The sequence below is a fragment of the Ptychodera flava genome, chromosome 16 (genome assembly GCF_041260155.1).
Source record: "Ptychodera flava strain L36383 chromosome 16, AS_Pfla_20210202, whole genome shotgun sequence".
Taxonomy (NCBI): domain Eukaryota; kingdom Metazoa; phylum Hemichordata; class Enteropneusta; family Ptychoderidae; genus Ptychodera; species Ptychodera flava.
This window is the reverse complement of record NC_091943.1, coordinates 17,519,023-17,533,574: the sequence shown is the minus strand read 5'-3', so window position 1 is coordinate 17,533,574 and position 14,552 is coordinate 17,519,023. Positions and strand designations below refer to the sequence as shown.

General features: G+C 36.7%; 2 protein-coding genes and 1 long non-coding RNA gene across 5 annotated transcripts in view; 1 reads left to right on the top strand and 2 right to left on the bottom strand.

Annotated features, from left to right (window-relative positions):
• The window catches only part of LOC139114160 (sulfhydryl oxidase 2-like), a 179,112-nt gene that overhangs the window by 42,553 nt on the left and 122,007 nt on the right, over positions 1–14,552 (top strand). For 2 of the 3 annotated variants that reach the window (XM_070675724.1, XM_070675723.1), the window contains 2 exons: positions 10,165–10,303; positions 11,563–12,179. The exons of the other annotated variant lie outside the window; for it this stretch is intronic. In XM_070675724.1, the coding sequence (XP_070531825.1) occupies positions 10,165–10,303; positions 11,563–12,164 (741 nt within the window). In that variant the 3' untranslated portion in view covers positions 12,165–12,179. Of the gene's footprint in view, positions 1–10,164; positions 10,304–11,562; positions 12,180–14,552 lie in introns of those variants that run through there. 3 annotated transcript variants of the gene reach the window in all.
• On the bottom strand, positions 3,037–7,905 carry LOC139114166 (uncharacterized). Its single transcript, XM_070675731.1, has 4 exons — positions 7,807–7,905; positions 7,482–7,553; positions 4,513–4,566; positions 3,037–3,895 (listed from the first exon to the last, which is right to left on the bottom strand). The coding sequence occupies exons 1-4, from the start codon at positions 7,885–7,887 to the stop codon at positions 3,137–3,139; spliced, it is 966 nt and encodes a 321-aa protein (XP_070531832.1). The 5' UTR covers positions 7,888–7,905; the 3' UTR covers positions 3,037–3,136.
• Positions 9,698–14,552, bottom strand: part of LOC139114167 (uncharacterized) — a 42,517-nt gene continuing 37,662 nt past the window's right edge. The window contains exon 3 of the long non-coding RNA XR_011547812.1: positions 9,698–12,121. This is a non-coding gene — a long non-coding RNA (uncharacterized lncRNA). The remainder of the gene's footprint in view (positions 12,122–14,552) is intronic.

Here is a 14,552-nt window from a genome sequence, read left to right as displayed (position 1 = left end):
AAATAAACACATTCACACAAAGTTACTGTCATTTTCATACACACACACGCACACACACACAAACATTCAAAAATAAAAGCAGGATTTTTAAATACTGGAATCCATTATGCATTTTAGAATATTGTTATTAATAGTGTATCATTTAATTAAAAATGTCACATGATTCCTTCAAGAAATTGATTTAAAATCGTTAAATAGGCGTGATAGCAACACTCTGTATCTTGCACAATGTTAAAAAATATATATAAATATAATCTGTCATGATAAAGTCTCTGAAATATAATATAATATAATATAATATAATATAATACAATATAATATAATATAATATATCAGGAAAATATAATAATTGCATCAGAAGTGTTAGTTGACCAGGCTTCCAAATAATACACTGTCTTGTCAGTCATGGACATCATTATTATTTATTAATTTAATTCGGTTTTTAATGTTTTGTGTTAAGAAAATGTTTTTCATGATTAGTTTTATAAACATAAAGAAGAAACAGCTGGTTGATAAGTGATTTTGGTGTTTATTTGGAAACCTGCAGAAGATGGCAACAAGTAATAAACATTAAATGAATACAGAAGCAAAGCAAAGTTTTTGATCACATAAAAGCCAAATTAACCCTTTTACATCATTCCACAAGAAGTTATTTTGTGAACAGACAATACATTCAATTTTCTGTGATCAACAGAAAAGTCATACACACACACAAAAACTTTGGAGACTTTTGGTAAGTGTAAAAGGGTTAATTAGTATTTCAAGATGATGAGGTCAAATTGAAAGTTTTATATGGTTTTCTGAATAAGATGATGGTAATTAGAGTAAATTAAAAAACAATAATGCTATGGAATTTATATTTGAATCACATTATGAAAAGACCTTTCTCAAAATCAGCTATAGTCATAAATTTAAATTTTAATTTCATATAATATTGATTCAACGTGTATGTCTTTCAATTTGACCTCATCAATCTTGGACTTCTCAGCTGGGAACCAAGCACAAATTTTTGAAAAATATCAGATGTACTTTTCACCTCAAGAGGACTGAAAATAATATTGAAAATATGATAAATGAATAGATCAATAAATAAATGCAAAAAATATATACATATGGATAAAATCTTCAAAATAAATAAAACTAAAACAAAAAAATAGACAAAGAAAAGATAATATAAAGCAATAACTTACGCAATGGAGCAAAATGAAGGAAAGTAAAATTGTATATGTATCTGTGCAGTAATATGAAGACTTAAATATTATTAGTGTCATGCCAGTAGTGACAAAAATTCTGATTATTACACAGTTTGCCACATTAGCAAGGGATATAGGTGTTTGAAAATGAAATGCATCATTGTTGCATTTCAAATTCAAACACCTCAGTAATTGTCCCTTGCAAATCACGCAAACTGTGCAATAAATCAAGAAGCTTTGCTTTTGTTGTAGCTTGTTTGAGTTGTGTGTGCAATGTAGTTCTGTTGGTCATTGGTAAGTGCTGTATGATAGTCAAGCATTCGTGTCGAAGTGTGGCATTTGTTTTTTTTTCATCTTTTTCACTTTCGTGTCTTTCGGCGAGGGTAACGAACAGTTGTGATTTTTTTCCGGTGCCTGGATAGGCACCGGTACAGACAATCATGGCCTGACGGATTCTTTCGGTATTAATGTTAAAATTGCTGAAGTTGGTATCTCCAGCATCTCCTGTGATGGTAATAGGAGTGCGGCCAGACTGATACTTGACATAACAAGTCTGTCTCAGTTTTCTCCTGAAACCCATCAAATCATTGGTGTAGTCAGAACAACTACGTTCCAATGACTCAGGGTTTGCAAGGGAAAGGACTGAGAAGACTGTCTTTCTCAGACTGGCCAGATGGTCGTACCTGCTGCAGATCACCAACCACTTACCTGAGTCTGGTACTGGAGGAGCCCAGGCCTTGATGTTTTTGTTATACTCCTCCAGCACAGCATCCGCACCTTGATGGGCATCAGGCCTGCCACATCGTGAAATGGCCTCATACTTCTCCAGTGTATGGAGAAGCATTGGTGGATACCTGGCACGGTCAATCTCATCGTATACATCAACAAGTTGATAATACGGATGATTTCGACCGTGCCACAAGGTGCGGATAAGGCGTCTCCCAGCTCTCAGGATGACCATATTATTCTGTCTGGAACCCTGCCGAAAGAGAAATATTCCCTGTAAATGACGTAGTAATATACTGTACAGGAAATTCAAGTGAGGATCACTCACTGCTGCTGCACTTAACCAGCCAAAAATGAACTGGCAGATACATCAGCAGTGGGATTACTCACATGAAATTCATGTAACAGTTCACTCCAAAGACAATCCCTGAATTTGTGAAGAAGGTCAAAGGAAACATGATGATCTGAACACTTCTTCACAAATTCAAGTGATCTGTCTGAGGAGTATCCCTGAGTGAAAGCAAAGTCCCTGTAAATTACTTCCCAATATGCCTTAACAAATGATTTAACTGAATTAATTTCTTCATGTAAAATTCCCGTCCTTAAAACAACCCATGAAAATATTCCCTCATGATCTGACGATAAAATTTTCCTGATAATTACATATGGCAAGCCATCACACCTGATTATAACCCATTCCCTGAATTTACAAGTCCCATTCCCTTTCCCTTCATTGACATACTGTTTAATATTAGCTAATTTCCCAATATAATGGAGGACTTCTTTAACTGATTCAGGGCAATTTGGATTAACAAAAATAGGGGACATTACAAAAATATTAACTTTATTTATATCTTTTTGTGATTGTTTATCGAGCTGAATAATTTGGGTAGTTTGTTTACCTTCATGATCGATCTTCACTTCTCCAGTGCATTCATGAATTGATAATTTCCTCTTCTTTCTCATTTCTCTCTGCTTAGGTTGATGAATGTTGTTCTTTTTTTCTCTCTTTCCATTTCTCTTCTGTACTTACCTATCCAAATGCCACAGTTTCGACACTTTGCAATTCGAGATTCACCCTTTGTGTGGATGAATCCACACTTAGGGCAATCTCGGTACTGTCATTGTTATGTTGTCGTTGTAAATATGTGTCAATATTGTCAGTCTGTGATGTGTGTTCAGAATTCACAACTACTGCAGCAGATGAAATTAAATTATTAACATATGAGGCTATTGATTTTCAATAACTGAATTAAACTTATCATACTGTCCTCTCTATTGGTTACATCAGTCTCTGATATCTCCGGCCACTCGCTCGGTTTCAACCCAGACTCATATTGAAGAGATGAGTCTGGATCCAGCTGAGAAGCAATTATGTTTGTAAATATATCTAAAGTAACCTTGTTGCCATCTCTGTTGATGTAATTCTTTGTTGTTCGTTGTTCATTATCAAAAGAAAATTCAACCAACCCTTCTGGTGCCTGTGGAAAATCAAAAGTACCTTTGAAAAGAATATTGTTGATAACGTCATAGCAAGGGCCAGCCGTCACATGACCCATTAGGTCAACAGCCAGGCGGCTTCTAGTTAGACTAAATAAAACCACCTGGACTGCTGACATGAAAGGACTAATGAATCTGTGATGTCTGGCCCCATAAATAAGTTCTACAGCATGTGCAAGATACTGAGTGTTACTTTGGATTCCAGTATTTGGCATACAAATCTCCTCCAGAAAAGAAACCAAAACAGGATTCCGCTCTGACAAGAGGCCAGCCAGGTCAATGTCAGCTAAATTTTGAACGGAATACCTATCTTGGTTACTACAGAGAAGATTTGCATGCTGATAAATTTCAGAATTTTCTAATTTAGCAATTTCTCTAGCAGCCTTGATTCTCTTCTCTCTTGTGGAATACATCTCCGCCATCTCCGTCTTCAACCTTTCCACTTCATTTTGTAGTTTCTGTATTTTTTCTTTATCCTATAGCGGAGAAAAAGACAGAGATATGTCAGAACACAAGAGAATTAAATATTATTCTTATCTGCCTGTCCTGCTAATTCAATTATTGTGTACTTGACATAGCTTACTTGAATTCTACATACTTTATTTTCACAGCTTTCTTTATGACATCAATGGTCACCTTCATCATGTTTATCTTGTTTGCAAATATTCTGTATGTATGACAGAAGCAATGTTCAAATAAAACTTTCTCAATCAAAGCCTTTCAAAGCCAGATGTTTACAGTTATGTTCAAACAGCCAAAATAAAATAACAGCGGGCGAAGCCACTGCAACACAATTTACTGGGGCATTAGAGGAAACTTTCTTCTTGATTTCTGATGGAAAAAGAAAGTGAAGCTGGCACCGTCCATCTGCTTTGTACGGTATCACAAATGTTGATTTAAGTAGTTTGAATATAACCCAGCATTAATAACAATTCATTGATTTAGTGTGACAGTGAATATGTCAGTAAAAAGACTGTACCTAATTTCCCTTACCTTCAAACCACAACTATAATTGCTATGAACATAACATGCCTATTAGAGGTAAATACATGAATATTAATATGTAATTCATACTTTTTAAGGAGTTAGTTACCTTGTTATCATTATAAGTTGTGCTGGTTTTCTCATCTTCTTCTCTAGTCTCCTCCTGAAATAGGCATTGTACAGTACCTAATTATAAGCCATGTTAAATATATCAAAGTAAAGTTTTATAAAATCAAATTCAAAATCAAAATCAATGAGCAATCTTGCACAAAACCACTTAGTTTAATTTTTCTCATAAGTAAATATCAATGTAGGATGCTTGTTTCAATGATTCTTTCTTTTCCATGCCTAGTCTCAGTGATGTAATACATATTTAAACAAGTCATCGTTGATGACACAGTCCCCACTTGTTAATGGGTACTTTGATTACATGTCCTCAGAGAGGATAGAGTCCTCTTCATTAATTAGGTCTGTGATAAAAATACTTTGTACAGATAGCGCTCAATGGCCAAGAATGACCTACATACAAGAAAGACCTACATATGTATGACATAGGTTAATGTCCTTGTACCAACTTTGAATAAAATCGGTTGAGATATGCCTGAGTATTATGGCTCTGTACATGAAAAAATCGTAACAAAATGGCCGCACATAACAAATTGACATGCATATGTATGACAGTAGTCAATCTCCTTGTACCAACTTTGAATAAATTCGCTTGATACATGTCTGAGTATTATGGCTCTGTACATGAAAACATCGTAATAAAATGGCTGCCTAGCGGCCATATTGGATCGTATCACAAAACAAATAGAGGTACATATGTATGACATAGGTCAATGTCCTTGTACCAACTTGGAATAAAATCGGTTGAGATATGCCTGAGTTTTGGCTCTATACATGAAAAAATTGTAATAAAATGGCCGCCTGGCGGCCATATTGGATCGTATCACAAAACAAATCGACATGCATATCTATGACATTGATCAATGTCCTTTTACCAACTTTGAATAAAATTGGTTGAAACATGTCTGAGTTATGGCTCTGTACATGAAAAAATTGTAATAAAATGGCCACCTGGCGGCCATATTGGATCGTATCACAAAACAAATTTACATGCATATCTATGACATTGGTCAATGTCCTTGTACCAACTTTGAATAAAATCGGTTGAAACATGTCTGAGTTATGGCTCTGTACATGAAAAAATCGTAATAAAATGGCCGCCAGGCGGCCATATTAGATCCGATCACAAAACAAATAAACTTGCATATCTATGACATTGGTCAATGTCCTTGTACCAACTTTGAATAAAATTGGTTGAAACATGTCTGAGTTATGGCTCTGTACATGAAAAAATTGTAATAAAATGGCTGCCTGGCGGCCATATTGGATCGTATCACAAAACAAATCGACATGCATATCTATGACACTGGTCAATGTCCTTGTACCAACTTTGAATAAAATCAGTTGAAACATGTCTGAGTTATGGCTCTGTACATGAAAATATCGTAATAAAATGGCCGCCTGGCGGCCATATTGGATCGTATCACAAAACAAATCGACGTGCATCTGTATGACATATGAAGTAATCCTTGTACCAAGTTTGAATGAAATCGCTCCTTGCATCTCTGAGATATCTGCGTGAACGGACGGACGCACGGACGGACGCACGCACGCACGGACATGACCAAACCTATAAGTCCCCCCGGACGGTGTCCGTGGGACTAAAAAGGTGGGGACTTGCAAAGAGTCAAAAGAACAAGTCATTGTTGATGACACAGTCCCCACTTGTTAATGGGTACTTTGATTACATGTCCTCAGAGAGGATAGAGTCCTCTTCATTAATTAGGTCTGTGATAAAATACTTTGATACAGATAGCGCTCAATGGCCAAGAATGACCTACATACAAGAAAGACCTACTATGTATGACATTGATTAATGTCCTTGTACCAACTTTGAATAAAATCGGTTGAGATATGCCTGAGTATTATGGCTCTGTACATGAAAAAATCGTAACAAAATGGCCGCACGGCAGCCATATTGGATCGTATCACATAACAAATTGACATGCATATGTATGACAGTAGTCAATCTCCTTGTACCAACTTTGAATAAATTCGCTTGATACATGTCTGAGTATTATGGCTCTGTACATGAAAACATCGTAATAAAATGGCTGCCTAGCGGCCATATTGGATCGTATCACAAAACAAATAGACGTACATATGTATGACATAGGTCAATGTCCTTGTACCAACTTGGAATGAAATCGGTTGAGATATGCCTGAGTTTTGGCTCTATACATGAAAAAATTGTAATAAAATGGCCGCCTGGCGGCCATATTGGATCGTATCACAAAACAAATCGACGTGCATCTGTATGACATTGGTCAATGTCCTTGTACCAACTTTGAATACAATTGGCTGAAACATGTCTGAGTTATGGCTCTGTACATGAAAAAATTGTAATAAAATGGCCGCACGGCAGCCATATTGGATCGTATCACATAACAAATTGACATGCATATGTATGACAGTAGTCAATCTCCTTGTACCAACTTTGAATAAATTCGCTTGATACATGTCTGAGTATTATGGCTCTGTACATGAAAACATCGTAATAAAATGGCTGCCTAGCTGCCATATTGGATCGTATCACAAAACAAATCGACGTGCATATCTATGACATTGGTCAATGTCCTTGTACCAACTTTGAATAAAATTGGTTGAAACATGTCTGAGTTATGGCTCTGTACATGAAAATATCGTAATAAAATGGCCGCCTGGCGGCCATATTGGATCGTATCACAAAACAAATCGACGTGCATCTGTATGACATATGAAGTAATCCTTGTACCAAGTTTGAATGAAATCGCTCCTTGCATCTCTGAGATATCTGCGTGAACGGACGGACGCACGCACGGACGCACGCACGCACGCACGGACATGACCAAACCTATAAGTCCCCCCGGACGGTGTCCGTGGGGACTAATTAATCCAATGATAATGTCAATAGGCTTGCCTTTGATCTATCGTACACATCAAAACCCACTCTAAAATGGAGAAGAAACTTACACCACAAAACTTTTGTGTTGATTGTGGCAGGTTTGCTTGTGTCGACCAGTCACAATCGGTTGCAACATATGACTGAAAAAAAAAATTGTATAATTGATACCACAAGCTCCATTCAGATCTGAACAATTTTTAACAATGCCTACACACATGTATAGTCTTGTTCATGACTATAAAGGGCACCGTGATGAGCCTTCTACAGCCTACGTTACTGTCATTTTTATGAGTATGATTCTAAAGTTTTTCATAATATTAAGAATTCCATGCAGGCAACAATACTTAGGCAGAAAATATCATATTTATTTCAATTACAAGTTATTGAATTTACCTCTGGTTCTGCTGGACAACCTGCCGGTGTCCTATCAGATTGATGAAGCTTGCAAGATGACTGAAAAGTTAAAGGAGACATACAGTTCGTTCATTGATGCACGGCCACTCTGTGATAGACTGCATGGTCTTTGTCATGGTCAATCCAATAGTTTTATGGTAGCATAAAACATAGTGGACCAGTGTTGTTTATATTTAACTTATTGTGCTTTAATTTTCATTATATAAGCAAGTAATTTAATTTTCTGTCAATCTTTATTTCATCACACTACGAAAACTATCATTTTGGTAACTCTGATTACTTTCCAATTTTCATTACACAGAGATGTTTTCATTTTCATACTAAAGCTTTAGGCTTCAACTAAACACAAAACATGAGTCTTTCATTGTCTTTCCTATTGCCACCTCCGTCGCAAAAGGTCAAAGATCACGAGTCCTTACTATCACAGACTGTCAGATACCTAAATTTGTAGTTGTGAAATTTGAAGCCATAAAGTATACTCTACGACGTTTGTTGAAAGCTTTATCCATACGCGATTCTTTTTAATATGTGAGACTATGGCAAAATTAAGAAAACACACTTGCCACCTCCGTGGCAATAGGTGAAAAATCACAAGGCACTCGTTGACTATGCACTTGTAAAATTGGAAGCAGTGCAATCGTGGATGTACAAAAATAGATCCATGGTACAATACCCTACTACACGACGTCAGAAAGCTTTATCCATGTCCAACCGCGATTCTCTATTTCTCATAAAAAGTTCAGATCACGGCAAAATGAAGAAAACACTTGTAGGCCTACATGGCAAATGACGAACTATAAGGACCAGACATAGCTATACTGGCGAAAATAATCGATTACCAAGGTGTTACGTATAGATAGCAATCACAAATGAGTGACTTACCATTTGCTTGAGACAGTTTTCACAGACGGATCCCCGCGTTCCGAAGCCGGCCAGGAAATTTTTCGCATAGGCCGGCAGTCTCGTATATTGGATTAACGGGGCCGTCAAACTGCCCCATTCATCGTGATAAGGACACGGCATTGAAGAAGAAAGCACCCGTCTTTACCCCTAATCGACGACATTTCGCTCTCAAGGTTGCCTGGTGTTGCCTTTGTACTGGCGACAGTCTACTCGTGCAGTCGACTCGACAACCCCAGTCGTAACAGAAATTGTCGTCTGTGTATATGCATGTGTCATTCGCGCCTTGTCGTCCGTCTGTCGTCGAAATACCGTGAAGGCGCCAAAATCAAAATTTAATATTTCAAAAAGCACCGGTGAAATTTTTCTTCTCAACCAGGAAGTAAGTTTGGCTTGTGATCTCATGTTTTTATGTTGTAGGGTATCCCCGAGCAGAGATTTTGACCCCTGAATCTACATTTGAAAGGAAAAGGTCGTGATTTTCATAACAAAGGGCGGGAAATCGCTCGATTGACGCGTGAATTCCGTGGCGTGATTGGCTGGAGTACGTTCTGAATACTAATGTATGTAAATTTTTTATGCAAATGAACAAAATCCTAATATGGTTGATCGATCGGGACTGATTCACGTTAAAAATAGTCGACCCGATTTCCTCGAAAGGTCGCTCAATTACTGGAAATTGCCGTAGCTACAACTGATGATGTCATAATTTTAGTCCTTATATGGACCTGAAGTGGGTTCAAAGGGTAAAGAATGGATTTATTTGTCAGGTGACCTGTTAAACGCGGGAAATCAAGTTCCAAACTTTGCCTGAGCGAACCTCAGGCCGCGTACGGATATATCCGTGCATGGCGCTGAGCGTGAGTTGGGCGTGTACGGATATATACGGGCATGGCGTTTTAAGGCATTATGTTAATGTGATGTATTGAAATTATGATTAAATCTGCAATTTTGTATTTTTGGGGCAATCTTTGCCGTTTTTGGTCAAAAAAGTTGATCATAAACTACTCTGCTGATAGCTTTGATATAAGGGATGATCTAAATTTGATATGTTCAAATTATGATGAAATCTTCAATTATGTATTTTGCAACCATATTTGGTCAGACAATCCTGAAGTGAGCTATTAAAAATTTCCACCTTCAGCAACACGTGTCTCAAATAGTTACACTCTACATCACACAGCGGAGCTGTATCAGCCACCAGGTTGCTTGTATTACAACCATTGAAACATGTGATAATGTAAAATTGCAATTACTGAAATGAGCATGTAACAGAAAACTGTCAAATAATGGCATATAGATTTCTTTTGTTAAAGTTTTTGCATGTGTTTTTGAAATGTTTACCCACCTACCTTGGGCAAATTTGAGTGGATGCAAAACAAAATACAATTTATTTACTGTAGCCTCATCCTGTTTTCACTGTAATTTTTTTCAAAGGCGCCTGATACATACTTGCCAGCCAGGTTGATGTGGGTTGGTTGTAAGGGAAGCCAGGAAATCTACAGAGGTTATCCCTGTGGACTATGGACTTTATTCCACAGCCTGACAGTCAGTGCTGCAACCACCCATAAATATTGTAAGTTTGATGGTTTTGTTTTACAGTAGCTGTAAGTTTCGATGATTTTTTCGCTAATTTTGTTATCAAATGTCAATACAGTATCTTGTTCTACTCCCTAAAACAAGTTGAGATACGCAGATATTCTCAGCCTGTACATGTGTAGACTTCATTGTTATTGTCGACAAGTGAAATTCTGGTCTGCACAAGAATTAAAATTTTATCAATAAAATGCATTTTACACATCAACAGCTGTGTTGACAGACTAAACAGTGGATGTTTCAATATGCTTTCGGAAGTAGAACAACTTGCAGTTGCCAGGGACAAAGTTGGCCATTTTTCATAATTTTTGTTTCATATGACAGACATACTACCTGTATTGTTTGACATGTTGAAAGATACTGAATGCATGGGTGACCATGCATATATTCAATCCCAGTTTTCGACAAATTAAATGAAACCATTGCAAAAAAGAATTAATGGTCATGACCATTAATTCATTCTCGCGATGGTTTCATGTATTATGTCTAAAACCAGGGTCAAATATATGCATGGTCACCAGTTCATTATCTTTCAACATGTCAAACAATGTAAGTAGTATCTAGTATCAAACAAAATTCATGAAAAAATGGCCGACTTTGTCCCTTTTAACATTAGAAAACAAAAGAAGTTAAAACATACCATCTAAAGTTACTACTTGCCCTTTAACATTAGGTACTAAAGACCTTCAGTTTCACTACTGATAACTCCTTGGACCATTAAGCATTTTGGGTTTAAACAGGTTTTGTCAGAAAAGCAATTAGAAATAAACATTTTTTTGTCTTTATTATGTACTGTCTCAAGTCATTCTTTCAAGGCAAGTTTTGATAATTCCTTCATTATTTCTGAAAAACTAGTCAGTGTACTATATGATGCAGAGTAGTTTGCATGGCTGCTATATTGTTTATTCCGTAGAACTGTATGGATCAGAATAATAGAAATTTTTGGAGACCTACTACTCAACATCAGAAACGGTTCTGAATCCATGGATTGAAAGAATTATGCATATAAACTTTTCCATTTTCTGCTGTTTCCCTGCTTAATCTTAGAGTAAAATATTGTCCATTGGCATTGAATAAGATGTACAGTAAAACCGTTTCATTTTAAAGTGTATCATCAAACAATACCCATTCACATCCTTACTTACACTACATAATATTATTGTGTCACGCTGCAAGCATTACGTATAATAGTTTTCCAGATAATTGAAGTAAAAAGATTTTTCACACTTGTGTTTACAGACAGACTTGACGAAAAACTTGAAGTTTTACCGGCGATGAGCGCATACATCGCAGAGTACTTTGGCTGCCGGGAATGTGCAGAAAACTTTGGAAAGATGGCTGTTACTATAGACTCTACAGTAAAGACACCGGATGATGCAGTCCTTTGGTTATGGAGAGCTCACAATCAAGCCAACAAGAGACTACATGGAGACAAAACGGAGGATCCGGAGCATCCAAAGATTCAATTTCCTCCGATGGAGCTGTGTCCTTTCTGTAAGGAATCTGAGGATTCTGAATGGCAGGAAAGTAAGGTGCTCACATTCCTGAAGGATTACTACCACATCAACAACATAGCCCTGGATCAGCTCAGCCGGGTCATGGACTCAGAGGTCAAAGTTCGCAACATTCAAACTGTAGCAAAACACAGGCTCCAGCGAGAGCATGAACTCAGACTGGAAGAGCTGAAAAACAGGCGGCTCGGGATATTTGGGCTTGGGCTTAGTGGAATGGACATGAGTATGTGTGTCTTGCTCCATGGCTTCTGCATTGCATTGGTATTTCTCCCGTACATCATTTTCTGCAAGAGAAGACGACAGAAATCTATGAAACATATAGTGTAAGATTTTTAAAGAATAAGTCAGATGTATTACATATTTCTTTAAAGTGTATATTGCTCTTTTTTTTGCAAAATATTTGAAAAGTCTATGAAATAGAGTACTAAAAGAATATTTTCACTTCTGTGAATAGATTGCACTGTATGTATTACATGAATTTCTTGTCTTGCCACTCTGCTGATTCCTGTTGTATCTATGGCAATCTTACTGCAAGTTTAAGAAAATAAAAAAGCATTCTAAAGCTTTGGCATGGACGACGCTGTAATACCGACATTCTATGTTGAAACAGCACTTGGCAGAAAGAACAACTTTCAACCCTAGATATTCGGAGCTAGGAAATACAAAAGTATTTTTAGGCCTGTGCATAGAGGGCGCTATAACAGTTTATTTTGAAATAGCCCGTGGTATAAAATCAAACGAGCTGTATTAAGACTCTAACATTACCTCATAATGTTTGATAACAGCCTCTATTATGTGTTACCCATACTCATAAATTGTATGTCCAAATGTAAATGCTTGAAAGGAATTTCAAAAGGTAAATGCCCATTAAGATGAATTACCATCTTTACAATTATCACAATCCTGCAATTAATTGCTTTTTTCAGACAATTTTTTACTGAAAATGTTGAACCAAATTTTTTTACAATCGCATTGCAAATTGGTGCCATTTAATTGTTGTGAAATATGGAAATAATTAAAGGGAAGGGCTCATTGGCACTGAGCATGTGTGACTTCTTGTTTACAGACAGTGTGCTATATATAGATATATGTCAACACCGCTGCAACATTTAAATTTTTACGATGAACATTATGACCAATAACTTTCATCAATCGACAACATACCTTGGATACAGTGTTTACATTGGTCATAGGGGTCCCTAGCGACCTTTAAGCGCAGTTCCAATGACCACCTCCCTTTAAGTTCTAATTTCACCTATAGTGGCATCAGTGGATGATTTCAATTTAAGGACTGTTAAGGGCGACGTCAAAAGATCGATGTTTGAAAAAAACTTAATTGCTTAAGTTGGGGGTGGGGGTTTTTGGCCAAATTAATTTCTGTGCAGTCAAAACAATTTAACGTCTTTTGGCAAATTTTACGTTTTCAAGGCTGTTTTTGTACGCTAAAACCGATCCAGTCACCCGTATTTTTGTTACTTTATAAGGTTTTTAATTTTTATTTAATTCAATGGTACATTGGTTCGTCGTTTGAAAGAATAAGTACAGGGTATGAGTCCGCAATGTTTTTCAATTTTAGGTCAGTTAAGTTAGAAGGGGGGGTGGGGGGGTCTGAGGCCAAACTTAAGCAATTAAGTTAGATTTATTATATTGAACTTTTGATGTTGCCCCTAATGATGCTTGATGGGCCCGCATTGTGCATTATTTAAAATTATTTTATCAGCTGATGAAAATTATGTACATCCAAAATTTACTTGAGAGATATTTAAAATGTAAGAGATATGATTTAAATCTGCCAAAGCATATGAAACTGATATCCCAGCCATGACTTCGGAATTTCCATGACAAATACTAGTATTTTATGGTATTTCATTTGTATGACTTCATTTGTTGCACTGCATACCTTCTCAACTCTTCAACCCCATTTCCAAGTGTATAGACCTAACCACTCTATTGAAAACCATTGCCAGGGCTGAACCAAAGCGATGTCAGTAAGGTAAGACTGACTTAACAAATTTCAAACCATTGATACTTTTGTCTCACAGTGTCCAGTGTGTGCATTCTGAAGTAATGATGGCTGCAGAATCAAATACAAAACTTGACAGGCATGCATTGATTCAGCTGAATGGACAAAAGTGAGGTTTCATGTTACACTAAAATTTTTCATGATGTTGTATTTTATTCACTGACCACTTTTTATCCAAGTGTTTGTAAAAGTGCTTTTTACGGTAATGAAATTCCAAATCATAAAATTTCCTTTAATTGCCGAAGACATTGTGGGGACGATTTTGTTATGGGGAGGTTCTTTTATTAATGTGTAAACTTTTCACTTGCATCATCTAGGGCCAACCAGCACTCCACTAGTCAGCACTGAGTCATTTTGAAACAAACACAAAGCCAGTAATTCAGGCCACATGGTTTCTGTCCTTTGACATGTGACATGTTGACCTTTGACATAACCTATCTGTTCCTTGACAATCTACATACAACAAACATCAATTTCGTCCATATTTCTTTTCAGTTGTCATTTTAATTACTTCTCTGTAATATATCCTGAAGGGCTGCACCAATTGTTAAATTCTGTTGTAATAAAGTGCTCATTATTAAAGCTATGCCTGGGTTCTTTCTGTAAGGGGTGATATGTCCTTGTGTCATCGTAATGCAGTACTTGGTAAAGGTGTGGACTAGATTAAATTGTCTGTTTCAAGGAAATAATTG